We start from the raw sequence: 19,432 nt of genomic DNA, 5'->3' as shown, positions 1-19,432 counted from the left end.
AGACGAGAGTACAAAGCTGTCCTCCAGGGAGAGAAGATGAAGAGACTGACCACTCACCCACTTCACCAAAACCTCAACAAGGGCACCAAGAACAGGCTGAAACGAAAGAGCCTCAAACATCAGGTCAAGGACCTCCAAACGGAGTATGCTGAAGCTCTGGAAGCCGACCCCAACTGCTGTGAGACACTCGTCTCAGACGTCTGGGCCCCACGCAAGAGCTTCCATGAAGTCAGAACAGATGTACCAGGACTGACAGCAAAGGGCGAACAGTCACCACATGTCCAGAAGGCCCTCGCCATGGAGATGATTCAGGATCGCTACCCACATTGCACCTGGACTCACGTCTACACAGACGGCTCCTCAGAGAACGCCGTAAGGAATGGAGGCAGTGGCGTCTACATCCGTCGCCCAAACGGGACCACCACCTCCCTCTCCGTCCCAGCTGGTGACCTGAGCTCGAACTACAGGGCCGAGCTCCACGCCCTCATCACTGCAGCAGAGCACGCAACAGGGGAAGACCGCAGTCGGCAAAACATCGTCCTCCTCACTGACTCCCTGTCCGCCCTCCAGTCCCTTCTGTCTGGCCCCACTGACCTCCCCACCAGGCAACTCGACAACTGCCTCAGCACCCCGTCTCAACACAACAAGGTGGTGCTCCAGTGGATACCGGCTCATGTCGGCATTGCCGGCAATGAAGAAGCGGACAGGCTGGCAAAAGGAGGTGCGAGACTTCCCCAACCACACAACTCCACCTCGTACAAAGAAGCCAAGACTCTTCTACAACGGAAGAAGAAAGAAAACTGGAAAAAGAGAAACGGAGACTACAACCCGCAGGAAGACCCCATCAACAAACTAGACCGGAGAAGCCAAACCACCATTTTCCGTCTAAGGACAGGGCACTGTGGACTGAAGAAACACCTCAAGAGACTGGGCCTTGCGGATGACGCACACTGTGAATGTGGCTCGGAAGAGCAAACTCCGGAGCACATTCTCCAGAACTGCCCCCATCTAGAGACAATACGCCAGAAGTTCTGGCAAGAAGAGACCAGTGTTGGAGCCAAACTCTGGGGTCCTGCCGACGAACTGCGCAAGACTGCGGACTTCCTGGCAGCCACTGGTCTGAGGATCTAGCACGGCCACCAACATCGAACGCAGAAGAAGAAGAAGAAGTGTGTGTGCTGTGCACCATTGTGTGGACTTTCAGGGCTGCACAGTCATTTTGTTGGCTAGATTTTGAAGAAGAAAAGAAGAAGAAGACATTTATTATTGTTTAAAACGGTTTTTGTGTATTCAACTGAGATTTATAACTGAATACAAAACAGAAAGAATCATTTATATGTCTTACAATTTCGTTCTTCAGCACGGAAAAACTACCATCACATTTCAGTTAGTGCATACTGATCTCAATTCAAGGGTGGAGAATGTTACAGCCCAAAATACGTTTCATGGATTAGCTTTGGACACCTTAAGGTACAACTCAAGGAGGTCGTCTTCAGTCAAAAGACCTCCATTCAAGAAACAAGACATTTGTTTAAAGGCTTCTTCTTTAGTGCAACTGTTCTCCGTCTGCTCTTCTGCAATCTCTGTCACCGTCAACTCTTTGATTGAGTTCCCGTCTGTTCTCTGGGCCAAGATACCATCGTCAGTGTCGTCAGTGTTCTGGTTGTTCGGAGTTGCAGCTGACCTTGAAGACCCTTCGAACGTGACCTGAGAAACGTTATGTGAGCTGCGGTATTCTGTTTTGGGATGCCTTTCAACAGAACTACTTTGCGAGCACCTAGTTTTGATGGAAGGCTTTGTCGGATGAGTAGTGGGTGATAGTTTGATTGGAGAATGTGTGTGTCTATTCCACATTATGTTTAATGTGTACAGAAACGGGTTAAGGGCTGAGTTGAAAGGCAAGACAAAGATTGCCATGGCAACGTTGATCTCACTGCGGATGGAGACACCCTTGCGGGCCAGAATTCCCAGTAGACCGATAGGAAACCAGCAGAAAAAGTCTGTTATGACCACGGCCAGAAGTCGGATGGCGAGGGCACTATCTCTGACCGCCGTGTGTGAAGAGACTAGTTTTCGTGGGAGGGAGGGTCGAAGCGTCCAAAATATAAGCAGCTGACCCACTGCAATGAAAATAAACAGCACAAAGTTGAAAACAATCATAACACCAAACGCATAATCGGAACCTCCGAACTGTTTCCTGGTGATGGGCAGAGGGATACAGATACCAGTCTGGCTGTAGAATTCCCAGTGTGACGCAGCCGGGGAGAGCGGGACGGCGGCCAGCAGAATGCCAACGACCCAGATACATATGCAGGTCACGTTGGCCTTCCACCGACCTAAGTGGAAGAACTCGAAAGGAAAACGGAGCACAAGAAAGCGTTCCAGAGTGATGACACATATGAGTAGGGCCGACACTTCACTGGATAGAAGGGAGAGGAAGCCAGCCGCCTTGCATGCAGCACTGTGTTTCCACTTGATGTCGTTCCAAAGGTAGTTGCCCTGATACGTTCTGTCGGCTATACCGATGATTGCGAGATACACGCCCATAAGAAAATCAGCACCACACAGATGTGTGACGAAGATATCGTAGCCCATTGCATTGGCCTGCTTGTCAATGAAAACGCGGTATATGAAGCTTCCAGCATTCCCAAACAAAGCTAGGACAGCGTACAAAGCGAGAAAAAAGCGGTACGTCTCATCTCGTAATAGGTCGTCACAGGACGACACTTCGTCCTTCGGAGCATGACAGTCTATGCTCCCGACACTCGGTGGCCGAACCCTCGGACAGCACAGTTTGTAGTTGTCAGCATGGATCGTTCGGAGCCGCGTCAGCCCGTCAAAAAGCCCAGGGGAAAAGGTGTTCATGGGGCATCCTTGGAGGTCAAGGACACGCAGCCTTTCCAAAAGACGGAACCCCGTCTGTGACACTGTGTCTAGGCCCGAACTAGACAGGTTCAGAATCTCCACCTTGGGAAATGTTTGAGAGAAATTGTGGCTGAGCGTCAGCATTGGGATACCGGACAGATTGAGGACATCAACTTTAGGGAAAGAAAAAATTGTATTGTATAGAGAACGGATTGACACGATAGGATTATGCGCCAAGTAAATCCGGCGTAGGTTGGGCAGCTGCCTTAACATTTCTCCTGACAAGCTCTTAAGCTTGTTGTAGCTGAGATCAAGACTATGTAAGTTAGGACAATTCATTTCACCAATTTGTGTGATGTTACAGTTCTCGAGACCGAGGTGAATCAACATTGTATGGTATACAAATGAACTTAGCCTAGTTTCTGTGTTTTTAACGTCTAGATAACGTAGGTCTTGATCTCCCAAATCATTGAACTGTTCTGAACAGATAAAGGCCAGCCCATAGCAGGTACAGTTCTTAGGGCAGGACAACGAGCCACACAACAGTTCATCATCATGCTGCGGGCACTGGAACACGCCGTCACACAGGTGTGTTTGGTGAAGGCAGATCTGTGAAGCGCGACAGCGATAGAAGTCTGGACACGAGTAGTTCTCACAACCCTCCTCATCCTCCCGCCCCGGGCAGTCGTTGACTCCGTTGCAGCGCACGTAGACAGGAAGACAGTAACCGCCATTGGGCTGCGGGCACAGGAAGTGGGTCTCTCCGCACGCCGCATGGTCAAGAGCAGTGACGATGAAGTTGCCAAGGCCTGTGAAGTCGACACGAGCCGGCGGGCTGAGCTGGTTGGGCGTGAAGTCGCTGGGTAAAAGGAACTGCCGACACTTACTCTCATCACTCTTGTCTATGCATTGATAGACTTTGTCACAGAGTTGTTTTTGTGGAATGCACTGCACACAACAGAGACGAGCAAACCATTAAAACACCCCACTTCGCAAACATGTAAACTAATGTAGACCAATCAACCGTATTGGGGGGGGGGGGGGGGTAGAGAGAGAGACAGAGACAGAGAGAGAGACAGAGAGAGAGAGATACAGAGAGACAGAGAGAGAGAGACAGAGACAGAGAGAGAGAGACAGAGAGAGAGACAGAGACACAGAGAGAGACACAGAGAGAGACAGAGAGAGAGACGGGGAGTGAAAGGGTTGCAGGCAATTTTGAAAGGAAATTCATCTTCAAACAAGTCGCGTAAGGCGAAAATACAACATTTAGTCAAGTAGCTGTCGAACTCACAGAATGAAACTGAACGCAATGCCATTTTTCAGCAAGACCGAATACTCGTAGCATCGTCAGTCCACCGCTCATGGCAAAGGCAGTGAAATTGACAAGAAGAGCGGGGTAGTAGTTGCGCTAAGAAGGATAGTACGCTTTTCTGTACCTCTCTTTGTTTTAACTTTCTGAGCGTGTTTTTAATCCAAACATATCATATCTATATGTTTTTGGAATCAGGAACCGACAAGGAATAAGATGAAAGTGTTTTTAAATTGATTTCGACAATTTAATTTTGATAATAATTTTTATATATTTAATTTTCAGAGCTTGTTTTTAATCCAAATATAACATATTTATATGTTTTTGGAATCAGAAAATGATGGAGGATAAGATGAACGTAAATTTGGATCGTTTTATAAATTTTTATTTTTTTTACAATTTTCAGATTTTTAATGACCAAAGTCATTAATTAATTTTTAAGCCACCAAGCTGAAATGCAATACCGAAGTCCGGGCTTCGTCGAAGATTACTTGACCAAAATTTCAACCAATTTGGTTGTAAAATGAGGGCGTGACAGTGCCGCCTCAACTTTCACGGAAAGCCGGATATGACGTCATCAAAGACATTTATCAAAAAAATGAAAAAAACGTTCGGGGATTTCATACCCAGGAACTCTCATGTCAAATTTCATAAAGATCGGTCCAGTAGTTTAGTCTGAATCGCTCTACACACACACACACACAGACACACACACGCACATACACCACGACCCTCGTCTCGATTCCCCCCTCTACGTTAAAATATTTAGTCAAAACTTGACTAAATATAAAAACCAAATAAACAACAACAACAACAACAACAACAACAACAACAACAACCAACACTTGAAGGCCAGAAGAAGAAGAAGAAGAAGAAGAACAACAACAACAACAACACTTAAAGGCGAGAAGAAAGTGGTCTTTGAATATATGTAGTTTACTGTTTGACTCTCAATAACCGTTTACCTGCTTACGATCTGCACATACTGATTGCGTGCAATCAGGGTAGACGCAGAAGTCTTCATCGCTCTTGTCACAGCAGTCCGAACGGTGATCACACACGAGTGTGTACGGTATTAATTCCACTCCATTTCTGCACGTGAAATACGGCATGGACGGGGTAAAGTTGTCAGCGCAAGCCTGGACCTTTTGGGGGTTATCAGCCGAGCAATTGCTTGGGACATCGCAGGCCAGGAATTTGTGCGTGATGTGCCAGTCAGAACAGTTTGCCATGCCCTTCATCGTCCATGCAGAGTGCTTGGGCAGAGTAATCCCTGGCTTGTCGAGGTTGTTTCCCTTGGATGTGGACGACTTGGGTGTTATCAGGCACAGGAAGCCTGCGTTTCGCGGCTTGCCACAACTCACTGTTTTTAGCGAGTCGTTGGCTTTCCGTAACGCCGCACACAAAGGAGGGAAAAAGTAGCCGACAGTTATATCGAAACGAACAGCCAAGGTTTGGTCCGACCACAGCCATGCCGTCTGGTACCTGCAACAGATGGGCAAACTCGTTGAAATGCGTATGAAACTATAGTCACAAGGAGATGGATAGGCTTCAAACTAGTGACTGGTATTGGTGCAAATTTTTACTGTGCACGAACAAATACACTGTAAGTTTCTTCCAAGGTTAATTATCAGAGCCGAGGCGTGCCAGAAGGTTACCAGTCTAGTAACGCTGCGGTGTTGGATTGGTTGACATTGATATTTGTTGTGATTTCAGCGAATCAGACCCCTCTATTTGTTTTCTCCCGTTTGGGTGGCACCCACTTTCGGTTCGTGCACCTTAGTCCTGAAGGAAATAGTTAAGACTGGAGTTTACCCCTGAGAACATTAAGTAGAATTAAGAGTAGATCATTCCCCCAATGGATGTGTCCCAAATTAAAAGTAGATCATTCCCCCAATAGATGTGTTCCAAATTAAAAGTAGATCATTCCCCCAACGGATGTGTCCCAAATTAAAAGTAGATCATTCCCCCAATGGATGTGTCCCAAATCAAAAGTAGATTATTCCCCAATTGGATGTGTCCCAAATCAAAAGTAGATCATTCCCCCAATGGATGTGTCCCAAATCAAAAGTAGATCATTCCCCCAATGGATGTGTCCCAAATCAAAAGTAGATCATTCCCCCAATAGATGTGTTCCTAATTAAAAGTAGATCATTTCCCCAATGGATGTGTTCCACATTAAAAGTAGGTCATTCCCCCAATGGATGTGTCCCACATTAAAAGTAGGTCATTCCCCCAATGGATGTGTTCCAAATTAAAAGTAGATCATTCCCCCAACGGATGTGTCCCAAATTAAAAGTAGATCATTCCCCCAATGGATGTGTCCCAAATCAAAAGTAGATTATTCCCCAATTGGATGTGTCCCAAATCAAAAGTAGATCATTCCCCCAATGGATGTGTTCCACATTAAAAGTAGGTCATTCCCCCAATGGATGTGTTCCACATTAAAAGTAGGTCATTCCCCCAATGGATGTGTTCCAAATGAAAAGTAGATCATTCCCCCAATGGATGTGTTCCACATTAAAAGTAGGTCATTCCCCCAATGGATGTGTTCCACATTAAAAGTAGGTCATTCCCCCAATGGATGTGTTCCACATTAAAAGTAGATCATTCCCCCAATGGATGTGTTCCAAATTAAAAGTAGATCATTTCCCCAATGGATGTGTCCCAAATCAAAAGTAGATCATTTCCCCAATGGATGTGTTCCACATTAAAAGTAGGTCATTCCCCCAATGGATGTGTTCCAAATGAAAAGTAGATCATTCCCCCAATGGATGTGTCCCAAATCAAAAGTAGATCATTTCCCCAATGGATGTGTCCCAAATTAAAAGTAGATCATTCCCCCAATGGATGTGTCCCAAATCAAAAGTAGATCATTCCCCCAATGGATGTGTCCCAAATCAAAAGTAGATCATTCCCCCAATGGATGTGTCCCAAATCAAAAGTAGATCATTCCCCCAATAGATGTGTTCCTAATTAAAAGTAGATCATTCCCCCAATAGATGTGTTCCAAATTAAAAGTAGATCATTCCCCCAATGGATGTGTCCCAAATCAAAAGTAGATCATTCCCCCAATGGATGTGTCCCACATTAAAAGTAGGTCATTCCCCCAATGGATGTGTTCCACATTAAAAGTAGGTCATTCCCCCAATGGATGTGTTCCACATTAAAAGTAGGTCATTCCCCCAATGGATGTGTTCCAAATGAAAAGTAGATCATTCCCCCAATGGATGTGTCCCAAATCAAAAGTAGATCATTCCCCCAATAGATGTGTTCCACATTAAAAGTAGATCATTCCCCCAATGGATGTGTTCCAAATGAAAAGTAGATCATTCCCCCAATGGATGTGTCCCAAATCAAAAGTAGATCATTTCCCCAATGGATGTGTCCCAAATCAAAAGTAGATCATTTCCCCAATGGATGTGTCCCAAATCAAAAGTAGATCATTTCCCCAACGGATGTGTCCCAAATCAAAAGTAGATCATTCCCCCAATGGATGTGTCCCAAATCAAAAGTAGATCATTTCCCCAATGGATGTGTCCCAAATCAAAAGTAGATCATTTCCCCAATAGATGTGTTCCAAATCAAAAGTAGATCATTCCCCCAATGGATGTGTCCCAAATTAAAAGTAGATCATTCCCCCAATAGATGTGTTCCAAATTAAAAGTAGATCATTTCCCCAATGGATGTGTCCCAAATCAAAAGTAGATCATTTCCCCAATAGATGTGTTCCAAATCAAAAGTAGATCATTCCCCCAATGGATGTGTCCCAAATCAAAAGTAGATCATTCCCCCAATGGATGTGTCCCAAATCAAAAGTAGATCATTCCCCCAATGGATGTGTCCCAAATTAAAAGTAGATCATTCCCCCAATGGATGTGTCCCAAATCAAAAGTAGATCATTTCCCCAACGGATGTGTTCCAAATCAAAAGTAGATCATTTCCCCAATGGATGTGTCCCAAATCAAAAGTAGATCATTCCCCCAATAGATGTGTTCCAAATCAAAAGTAGATCATTCCCCCAATGGATGTGTCCCAAATCAAAAGTAGATCATTCCCCCAATAGATTTTGGTTTAAACTGTTTTATTCATTTGTGCATTATTTACAAAAAACGCATATTGAGTAAACAACAACAAGCATAATGCTTATAGTGGTGTTTACAGTTAGAAAATTACATATAAATGGCGGCTATTGTACAGTTTAAATGAAGAGCAAGCAAACATGAAAGGAAAATTGAATGAAAATTGTACATCAAAACAAAAATCCGTTTAAGAATACATATATAATATTTATGGCCGTTAGCGAGTAAGAGATAGGGAGGGAGAGAGGGAGAGAGGGAGGGAGAGAGGGATAGAGAGAGAGAGAGAATACAAGAGAGGAAGAGAGAGAGAGAGAGAGAGAGAGAGAGAGAGAGAGAGAGAGAGAGAGAGAGAAAGAGTGAGAGAGAGAGAGAGACGAGTAGACGTATGGATGTGTCCCAAATCAAAAGTAGATCATTCCCCCAATGGATGTGTCCCAAATCAAAAGTAGATCATTCCCCCAATAGATGTGTTCCTAATTAAAAGTAGATCATTTCCCCAATGGATGTTGTCCCAAATTAAAAAGATAGACAGCATTAATAAAGAACTGATTGAGATCGGATTTTTCCAGCTCAAAAATTGTATGATCTTTCTTTTTCTTTTATTAAATTATTCAGGGTTGATTCTTGTGTAAGAGAGTCTAAAACAACCATCCTCACGTTTCATTCATTATCTTGTAGATTTAGAGAGTACGTATTACATGTTTTGTACATGTCTTGCTGTGTCGTACCAGATGCTGATGTCTGCTATTTTTAGTGGAGATCATCTCCAGCAAACAGTTTCATGCTGTAAACTCTGATATTTGACGAGCCAAACTTTGGTCATGTCTGCTGATTATCAACACCTTCAAATGTGTGCTTCAAAAATATCTGGAAAAAAAATCAACTTACAGGTTTTATGATCATGACCCCGCTCTGACTCCAAAATGTGACGAGGGTCAACAAAACTACGGTCATGTCGGCAGATCATCAAACCTTTTTTAAACTCTAGCTTCAAAAAAGCGCCTGAGATAACATCAACGTTAAGGTTTTTTTATAATGAACATGACCCCGCTGCGACCCCAACATTTGACGTGGGTCAATCAAACTGGGGTCAAGTTGGGAGATTATCAAACCCTAGAAGTGTGCACAGTTTCAAAGGTCTAGCTTCGAAAACATCCGAGATAACGTCAACGTTAAGTTGTTTTTAATCATCGAACATGACCCCGCTGTGACCCCAACATTTGACGAGGGTCGATCAAATGAGGGAAACGCAGGGAGATCATCAAACCTTAGAAGTGTGCAAAGTTTCCAAGCGCTAGCTTGAAAATCATTCGAGATAACGTCAACGTTAAATGTTTTGTCTATCGCCGGCCGGCCGGATACTGCTTATCAGTACTAAGACTCACGGAGTACTCAGGTGAGTCACAAAATCGTACTGTGAAAAGGACGAAGCTTGCATTTTACGAGTGGAAACAATGTCTAATTATGCTAAGTACTAAGACTCTAATGATTGCTGGGATGAGTCAATACAAATCATCCTCCGGAGCCAGTTCCATGGACTCGCAGTGGTCACAATAACGTCCGATTTAAATCTGTTTCATGAAACTGCAGTTGACCGGCTGTGTTGCTTGCCTATGACATCGGCCTCTGATACAAGTATTTTAACTCAGACAAAAACCTGTGTATCACTAAAAAAAAAACCATAACAACGTACATTTCAGGTTCCTTTGGAGTAGCCAAACTCAGACCAGCGAAGACAGCGTTGTTTTTTTTCAGAAGAAAGTCTCCGGAAAAATGAAGTTCTTGGGTGGAACTGAGCCCGGCCAGGAGTCCTTTATAGTTACTGCATGTTTCGTTGGCAGCGTCCCAAGATATGGTGGCGTCCGGTTGGAAGAATCGGTAGCAGTTACCTCCCAGACGCCTTATGTTGGGTCCACACAGCTCTTCCGTGGGGCAGTCTATCTGTGGCATACATTGGCTGACTCAAGCACAAAGCACACCTTTTGAACAAAAAGAGTCCATGCTCATACGACTCAACTTCGACATACCGTACAAGACTCAAAAACAAATTGTCTGGCATAACATATATACGTACTCCCACAAATTCCTTTCACTCCAGCCTTTCATTAAAAGCACACATTAAATATATATTGGAACATTCAATTTCCTACTTTTTAATCAAAACTTGACCCTTTTTATTCTTCTTTTTTGTTGTTGTTTCTTTTCTTTTTTTCTTTCTTTTTTTTGGGGGCCTCAGTTGCATGCAGGCTGCTTCAAGTTCAACCCTGAGTTGTTTTGCCTTTGTTTTTTTGTTTGTTTGTTAGGCATTCTTCTTCATTGGTCTTATTTCAATCACATCAAGTAATCATAAAATATTTTTTAATCTTAATTCAAAATCAAACATACAAATGATATCAATTGGCGCACCATATCGATATTTACCAATACACATTTTAGCGACAATAAACAAATGATATATATCTAACATACCACTTCAGTGGAAACATTTTCATCTGGTGGGAATCCTAGCAACACTATCTTTGCTGTCAAACTTACATACGCCAAATGTTCTATTTACTCTACAAACCACGTTCAACCAAATACCACGAATCTTCTGGCAGAAAAAAAGATATGTTCTATATAATCTGTCTCATTATAACAATATGTACAATAAACATTTTCAACGATTCCCATTTTAAACAGAATTATATTAGTGGGGTAAATATTATGCACAATTTTCCAATGTAATTCTCTCAATATGGTCTCAGGGGAACTTTCTGAACAATTGGCCAATGCCAGGGGGTAATTTCAACATCAAATTTGTGCAGCCAAAAATGAAGACAACATGGATTCTTATACTCCAGACTTAATAAATACTGTAAATACTGGCGGCTCGAAAGAACCCACACAAAAATTGCGAAAATTCTGATTTTTCAGAAACAGTCACGCGACCTAAGGTTTGTTTAACAAACGTTTTCACTGCATTGTGCACAACTTTATATTGCATAAATAGTGAGGGAAAAAAACCAATAATCTCCCCTACTTGCTGGAGTGTCAAGCAGTCGTTACCGACCATAAAGTCAGCTACGTAGGTTATACCGTGTTGTGCCCATGTCTTACAAAATAGAACACATTTCTGATGCATAACCTTATTGTTATTCCAAATACATTCAGAATACAAATCCTTACACATCATATCCTTATCATTCTGAATCCAAACTTTTAAAACTTCTTTCCAAAACAACGATTTTATCATTTCAACTCCCTTTATCCTTTTCCAATTCACTCTAAATTTAAAACATACAAAATCTTCTCCAAACTTTGAAAACCAGAAAAATGGTACAAATATCTATCTATCTTCCACTGAGGACGTTTGTAATTTCGACGCCCATTCACACAAAATGGACGACTGAATGAATGTTAAATCAACCATTTTAATGCCTCCTTTTTCATATGGACTTTTCAACACGGATCTTTTAACCTTTTCAAAGGCTTTTTTAATTGACGTCTTTCCTTTTCCACAAAAACCGAAATAAGAGGGTATTTACTCTTGACCCTACTGTGACCTTGATATTGGACAAGGTCGACAAGACTTGCGACATGTCTGTTGGCAATGACACTCTGGAAATGGCTGAAATGGCTAAAAGTTCCAAAGCTCAAGGCCGGCCCCCCTGGAGACGAAATCTGCTGAACACTATTAATCGCATAGTCCTCAAGGCTGGAATCTACCCCTTCTAAAAGTGACAAACTGTTGTTTTTCAAGTGCATTTTTCTGTAAGTTCAAGGAAAGACTTGAGAACGATTCCTGGTAAAACGTGTGCAGCCGTCAACTTGATGGGCTTACCTTGTCTCGCCCGTCGCTGCAGAAGGTGCGAAAGGAGCAGGCAAAGTGCTGTTGGAAGGCGGAGTAGTAGGGCACGGAGCAGTTCCACAGGTCTCCACCAGCCTCCTTGCGGGGGTACTCCGGGGCTTGGTGGTACGAGTACAACAGCCTGAACCCCGTCCTGTACTTCTTCCCATGACGTGTATAAACAAAATATACGCTATTCTCAAAAAGAGAAGTGGACTGAAATCTAGTAAATTCAGAGTCGCACTGTGTCTTCTTCAAAATCCCTAAAAAGTCGAAGCAGTCTTGTACCAAGTTAAAGCATAAGTCCTGGCTGACGAGACTGACCATGATCACGTGGTCCGCTGGCACGTGCAGCAATGCGACTTGAGCTGCGTCATTAGATGTGTAGACAGGTCCACCTTGTCCCCAGTTGTACGTCTGTACGTAGCCTGCAGGTTATTAAACGATTACGTGAGATTAGTATCATTTTAGCGCACCATATGACTATTTGACCAATCAGGGTTGATTCTAGGACTAAGTGACCTGCTAAATATTATAAGCGGTCAGGCCGGGACCCTTTTTGTTTATCAACCTCAGGGGCGGATGAGGGGGGGGGGGGTTCTGGGGTTTCCGGACTCCCCCCCCCCCCCAGCCAAAAAAAAAAAATGTTATGGTGCATTTCTTTATTTTACATTGAGTTTTAATTTTTGGGGTATTAATCAGTGACAAAATCTGCTGCCTGAAACTGGTAATGATCATCCTCAGAATGCACCAGATTGCACCATTTTGCATCCTTTTTTTCAAAATTTTCCGGGGGGGCATGCCCCCGGACCCCCCTAGCAAGCTATGCGCTTCGCGCCGTCGGCTAGGCGCTTCGCGCCTTCACACCCATATCTTCACAATATACTTTTGGAAACCCACCCCATAAAATGAACTGATCCGCCCCTGAACCTAAAAATAACAGCGACAAACAGAAATTTGAAATTAAAATATCGAAACTTATTCTAAGAAATGACATATTCTATTTTCAACAATAAAATATATTGACATGTTAAAGGTCCTCGTCTACATTTTCTCACAGAAATTGACATTTGACAGCTAAAATGCTGAGTCTAGTCACTAACATTTTCAAAAAAACACCCCCTTCCGATCAGAGAGGACGGAGCCAGGGTAGCCGTTTGAAAATTCATTGTAGTAATTTAGCATAGTAGGATATCCTTTTTTGGAACATAATGTAAACCGGAAGTTTTCAAAGTGCTCAACCACCCAGAATTTCTAGCGGCGAGCAGCCGCTTCCTTGACGAAAGTTCGCTGGTAAGTTCTTTTATCAATTATGCAATACATTCTTGTCGTATATGACTTTTAAGTGGCTGCAAACAAGGCCATAATGCAACAAAAGTTTCAAGCAATGTGTTTGCTCTGTTTACGTACTGTGTTCGTCATTCGTCGGCATGAAATCTTAGCTGAGTTGTCGCATTTCAGGGAACCTCTGAAAAGTCAATGTTACGCTTACAAAATTGCACATTACGGTACTTTATGTTTTATGGCGGTTAACAAAGAGGCTCTGCTGAATGATTCGGTTCAGGAATTAAGGCTGTAGGATACTTTTGAAAGTACGCTGGAGTAGCCTCCCTTCCCGGATTTAAAACGGGTTTCGTGTCGTAACAGATTATCCACTCATTAGCCATATCCGTATGCAAAATAATGAAATAAACCATTGTTGTGTACAAAAGCAGAAGAATTGGCAACGGCTCTCAGACACACTGAATTCAAACCAACCGATGGATGGTTTTCTCGTTGGAAAGTTCGCATACGTCTCGAACAGTGAAAAGAAATCGGCCAGGGGGTTTAAAACGGCCAAAGACAGAATAACTGCGCTGGTGTGTTGCAACATGGTTGGGGAGAAGAAAAAGATGATGGTTATTGGAAAGTCGAAAAAACCGCGCTGCTTCAAACACGTTGAACCAACATCTCTTCCTGTTGATTACCAGGCTTCCAAGAATGCCTGGATGACAAACCCCAATTTGGACCAGTTGGCTGTTGACGTTTTCTCTAACATCGGTTAATATGACCAGCCGCTTATTATGACCATTTTATCCCGGTCCCAAAGTGGTCATATTAACCGGCGACCACTGTAGTACCTAAACTGCGTTAGTGTACATTAACCTTCTGATTTTGTCTGATCAGAAAACCAGTGCCCATCCTGACCCTGCTCGACCTATCGTCGGCTTATGATACTGGATATCATGACATTCTTGTTCATCGTCTTGAACATGATTTTGGATTTACAGGGAAGGCCCTTAGCTGGTTTTTGTCCCACCTGTCTGACAGAAACCTATCTGTAACAGTAAACGGCATAACACCCAAGCCTGTGAAGCTCGAGTTCGAGGTCCCTCAAGGCTCAGTTCTCAGGCCCATACTTTTTGTCATATAATCACAGCCACTGTAACAAATACTGTCCAATCACTCTTGTCCCCATCAATAGCCATTTGAGTGATCTGCGTCATTTAATGTTGGTAAATGCTATCAAGAGTGTGTTTCATAAGGTTAGTATTGCTGTTTTTGAGAAAGATGTCATCGTTCTCTGAAACTCCTGTAAGGCGGAGTTGGGCTTTAACTGTGTGTATGTGTGTGTGTGTGTGTGTGTGTGTGTGTGTGTGTGTGTGTGTGTGTGTGTGTGTGTGTGTGTGTGTGTGTGTGTGTGTGTGAGAGAGTGTCGGAGTGACTGTGTGTTACTGTTTGTCGGATTTTATACGTGAGCCTTGAAGGCTTCGTAACTTGTTTTTCAAATGTTTACATGACTAGCAAATGTACGCCAGCGTAGAAGTAATAGTAGCAGCAATAATTGGTATAATTCAGTGTCCTGAGAACCCTGAGACTTTTGCTGTTCGAACTCTCGCCGATAGCGACGAAATGGTTAGAAAGCAAGCTTAGCTGGCTATCGACTGAACTACATCCCCGCCCTAAGATTAATACCCAGTAGAAGACTTAGTAGTCGTAGTAGAAGCAGCAGCAGTTGCGGTTCTTACCTTTAATGCCCCAACTGCAATTAACTTGGAAAAACGACGTGGGATCTGCAACAGCGGTAACATATTAAATCTCTTTGCAGGTTAAAATAATAACATGCTCAAATGAACACATTAATTTTAAGAAGGCTACAATTAATTTAAGCAAGCACACGCATTGATAAACTCAGATCGCCGACCAGATAGACAGAAGACAGACATACCAGTACCTTGGACACACACACATATATATATTCATTTACTACTCAGTCGTCATAAAAAAAACTAAGCAAATGCGTTTGAGTGCAGATCTTTGTACTAAGGCCGTTTATTGTAAAACCTTTTGAATGTCTAGAAAGGCTACTCAATTCCCTACCATATCATATGGCATATGCAGCGAACAGATTAATTTTACATGAGGTAGAGTAATATAGTAGAACAGACAACACAGGCTGACCCCCAACATCACATTCACAAAAGCAAGGTTCCCGCATTAAAATAGAAAAACATTAGAACAGCTGAAAGTAAACAAGGTTTTGCATGTTAGTGGAAAGCACAATCAAATACTTGTAAGTTGTATCCAAAACATGCAATTTTGTTCACCTATCTTGTCTTGACTTGTATAGGATCAAACTTTTTGTATGTGTGGCCGAAAACCGCCTCGAAACATAGCTAACTTCTTCAGAAGCATGGAAATAGCCCCCCCCCCCCCCCCCCCCGCACGAATAATTGTCTGAAACAGACCTGTCATATTCATACCACCCTGAGAGGCATGTAGAAATCTGTTCAATTTTGTTGCGTTTGATGGCAGTGGTTCATTCCCGTGCCTCACTGGCGCCTCTGGTAGATCACAGCTGTCTGGGTACACTTGGTGGATCCTTGTGAATGTTTGACAACCATCCTGCTCCACACTCAGCGATAGGCTTATACCAAGAAAAAAAAAGAAGATTCGGACCAAAAGAATTCGTGTATGGAGACGTGCCATGCTAACCTAATTGTGTTGACGTAGAAACATGATGAAAGCGCGTTTTGACGTCATTGCTGTTACGTTTATTTAGGAAGAGAAAGTCTTGGTCGCGAAGACCTTGAGTCTTGAACAGACAGAGCTAATCCTCACCAGCCCAAACTTCATTATTTTAGGAACCTACGCTAACAAGATGGAGCGAGCTTGCATTCAAAGTTAGCTTAGGCAACGAAGGTTCGATGACGTCATCCAATAGTCACATCACAGAAGGAAATGTACACAGGCTGAACGTAGCCCATTTTAGCTCGACTTATTAGACAGAGAGTCTTGAAGAGAATGATAATAACAAAGTTTTTAACAGAGTGCAGACCTCAATGATCGTGAGAACGCACAATTTATTGTTTTCTGATGGTTATAACCGGAAGTAGCTTTCGATAATGGGGCAGACAACTCCCGTAAACTCTTCAAGTCTTACTTCCCTTCTTTGTTGCCATTAGTTTCATGGCTGACGAACTTCGGAACAGCTGTTACTTTTCGTTTATGTAATATTTAGGGTTTGCTTTACGTGCAAAATAATGAAGTATGAAGAGCAGATGACAGAAGAGCACCAGATATCTTACGTGTATGTCTTATAATTTGGTTTGGTGAACGTGCTTCGATAGCTGCATGTGAACGTAAGTAACATCTGTTCGTCAGCCATGAAACTAATGTCAACAAAGAAGGGAAGTAAGCCTTGAAGGGTTTACGGGATCCCGGGAGTTGTCTGCCCCATTATCGAAAGCTACTTCCGGTTATAACCATCAGAAAACAATAAATTGTGCGTTCTCACGATCATTGAGGTCTGCACTCTGTTAAAAACTTTGTTACTATCATTCTCCTCAAGCCTCTCTGTCTAATAAGTCGAGCTAAAATGGGCTACGTTCAGCCTGTGTACAATTCCTTCTGTGATGTGACTATTGGATGACGTCATCGAACCTTCGTTGCCAAAGCTAACTTTGAATCAGTGCAAGCTCGCGCCATCTTGTTAGTGCAGGTTCCTAAATGACCAAACTTGTGCAACTAACTTATTCACCCCGCATATCCGGTTGAAGCCCGCGTCGCCGGAATGCGCACGGCGAGTGTCTCTTCTTTCGTGTCAATCCCAGACCCGATAACCCCTTTATTATTTAGTGTGTATATATGCGATTGTTTTCCCGAAGTCGTGAACGAAGTGTTTGCTTCGTTTAACACGATTTATGGTGACGAACAGTGTTTTCATTTCACTTCGAGTGTGACTTCTCAACGTGATTAAGCAAATATGTGAGCTTGAACAATGATTGTAACTTGAAAAAAGGGATTTGAGGAGTAGTCTTGTATCTTTGCAGTACGTCTTTTGGCTGCCAGTGTCCTTGCATGGTTGTTCACAGTTTTGCTATTCGTACACGTACCCATGGATTGACCGGTTAGTACCGCGCCCAGTTACTTTTTCAGCCGGTCATCGACCGTGTCAACCTCATGTCATTGACCGCGACGATTTACTTTCTCTGAAAAAATGAATTTACAGCGTGTGTATGCATCTTTTGGAACTTTTTTCCAAGGAACTTTGAAAGTGAGATGTGTAAATGATTATTTCCCTTCTTGGAAATGCTTTCGATTTTCAATGTATATTTTTTTATTACGTTTTTTTTTTACTATAAGTATAAGAATAAACAATTACAGATTGTTAGGCTTCCTTTTAAAACTGTGAGGTTGCAGTCCTGGATTGATGCCTTACCGAAGCTTCGCTTAAGCCAACAATGTCATTTTAGTTTACACTGTCGACAATATGACGGATCGATCGAAATTGGTTTCCTCTGCGCACACACTACTGTTTAAGTTCGCTTACCTGCAAGGGTAAAGTCCCAAGAAATGAACTTCTTCTTCAGGGTTTAACCTGGAAGAAAAGACAATGGGACATTTGTCCCCCTCAACCAAATTCTGATGGGACATTACAAAGTCGAAGGCAAAACGCACAAAGCAGGCTAGGCGGTCCGAAAATGCTTTTATCGAAAGATGTAAAATAGTGCTATTGAGGGCCAAATGATGATATGAGAATTTGCCAGTGTATCCAGTTGGTGTGTGTGTGTGTGTGTGTGTGTGTGTTTGTCTGTGTGTGTGTGTGTGTGTTTGTCTGTGTTTCGATCGATATTGCTTCTGTTGACAGTTTCAACAGAGATAATCGCGCAGGCACAGAGATGACGGTACCGGAGATGACGGTACCGGAGATGACGGGCGCTCGCACTTTGCCTGACGACAGAGCCAGAAGACACCTGACGGCTCTGTTAATGATTTTGTCGTAGTATGCTCTTGTGAGCGAACACCATATATCACAAGATGGAACATTAATTGTTTCTCTTTTGCCTGAAAAAAGCCGGTAACGGAGATGACGGTTATATGGCACCCCCAGGTCTATTGTTTCTCGTTGTTGCCTCTTGTCTGGACTCGGACGCACTTCAGCTGTAAAGTAAGACTTGTTCATAAACCAAAAACGTATGAAAGTTGTTTTAAGGATATTCGTGTGTTAAAAGTCTCTAAAACTTGGCTCACATGTAATGGCACCATTCATTGCAAAGTGTAAAACGTTGATATTTGTTTCTATGGCGTTACAGACGTTTACAAAATGTTAACGGAAAACCGTTACAACGTCAATTCTCGGGATCTGTTTGATCTTAGTGCTGGATGAGGGTAAGGAGGAGGGTCTTTGTCATCGTGAAATTTGGAGAGGTGTAGTTTTAGATTCATTGCATATCAACTGCAGCTACACAGCAAAAACACAATAGACTACCATAATTTAAAAAACCCGGATTTCGTGCCGTTTTCCGGGATTGTGGTCGCTATATCTTTCTCACGCTAGAGCAGCTCGACTGTGCGGCGGATTGAAACGAAACGTGTATGGCCTGTGAGGCTAGACACAAAATCAACTTTCTGGTGTAAAAAATGTCAAATATCATTCAGTTTAAGTCACCGTTTTGACAATTGAAAATGAATGAACCATGCGCCATTTTTGAGGGTAGGCGTTGTCAAGAACCTGTGACATCATACCCACATATTGCTCAGATCCAAGAAACACATTTTTGAGCAGAAGAAAGGCAGATCTTCAAATACACATATGTTTCTTACAAAAAACGTGAGTTTAACCTCACGGGTCTGGTTGACGCCAGGACATGTTATGACAGTAAGCGTAGAGTGCTGCCCTGTCACGTAGTCTCAAACCAAATTGGAAATCCATAGCATCATCATTATAATCATCCTCATCTCATTAATCATCCAAAATTATAAATTGTCCTTGCTCCTGTGGCCCTTCATGCCCGGAGCTCTCATGGTGACCTTGGTCTAAGTGTTCCTGATTCATCCTTCCCTGAATAGTAGTTATGCTGTCAG

General features: G+C 42.9%; 1 protein-coding gene across 1 annotated transcript; it reads right to left on the bottom strand.

The window, feature by feature from the left end:
* Positions 1-1,169: 1,169 nt before the first annotated feature.
* Positions 1,170-15,983, bottom strand: LOC138969188 (G-protein coupled receptor GRL101-like). The gene is made up of 6 exons (XM_070342283.1): positions 15,814-15,983; positions 15,094-15,138; positions 12,080-12,513; positions 9,950-10,197; positions 5,140-5,659; positions 1,170-3,813 (listed from the first exon to the last, which is right to left on the bottom strand). The coding sequence occupies exons 1-6, from the start codon at positions 15,824-15,826 to the stop codon at positions 1,444-1,446; spliced, it is 3,630 nt and encodes a 1,209-aa protein (XP_070198384.1). The 5' UTR covers positions 15,827-15,983; the 3' UTR covers positions 1,170-1,443.
* Between the last annotated feature and the right edge of the window lie 3,449 nt (positions 15,984-19,432).

This window comes from Littorina saxatilis, linkage group LG1 (assembly GCF_037325665.1).
Source record: "Littorina saxatilis isolate snail1 linkage group LG1, US_GU_Lsax_2.0, whole genome shotgun sequence".
NCBI classification, from domain to species: Eukaryota; Metazoa; Mollusca; class Gastropoda; order Littorinimorpha; family Littorinidae; genus Littorina; species Littorina saxatilis.
This window is presented reverse-complemented; position numbering and strand designations above follow the sequence as displayed.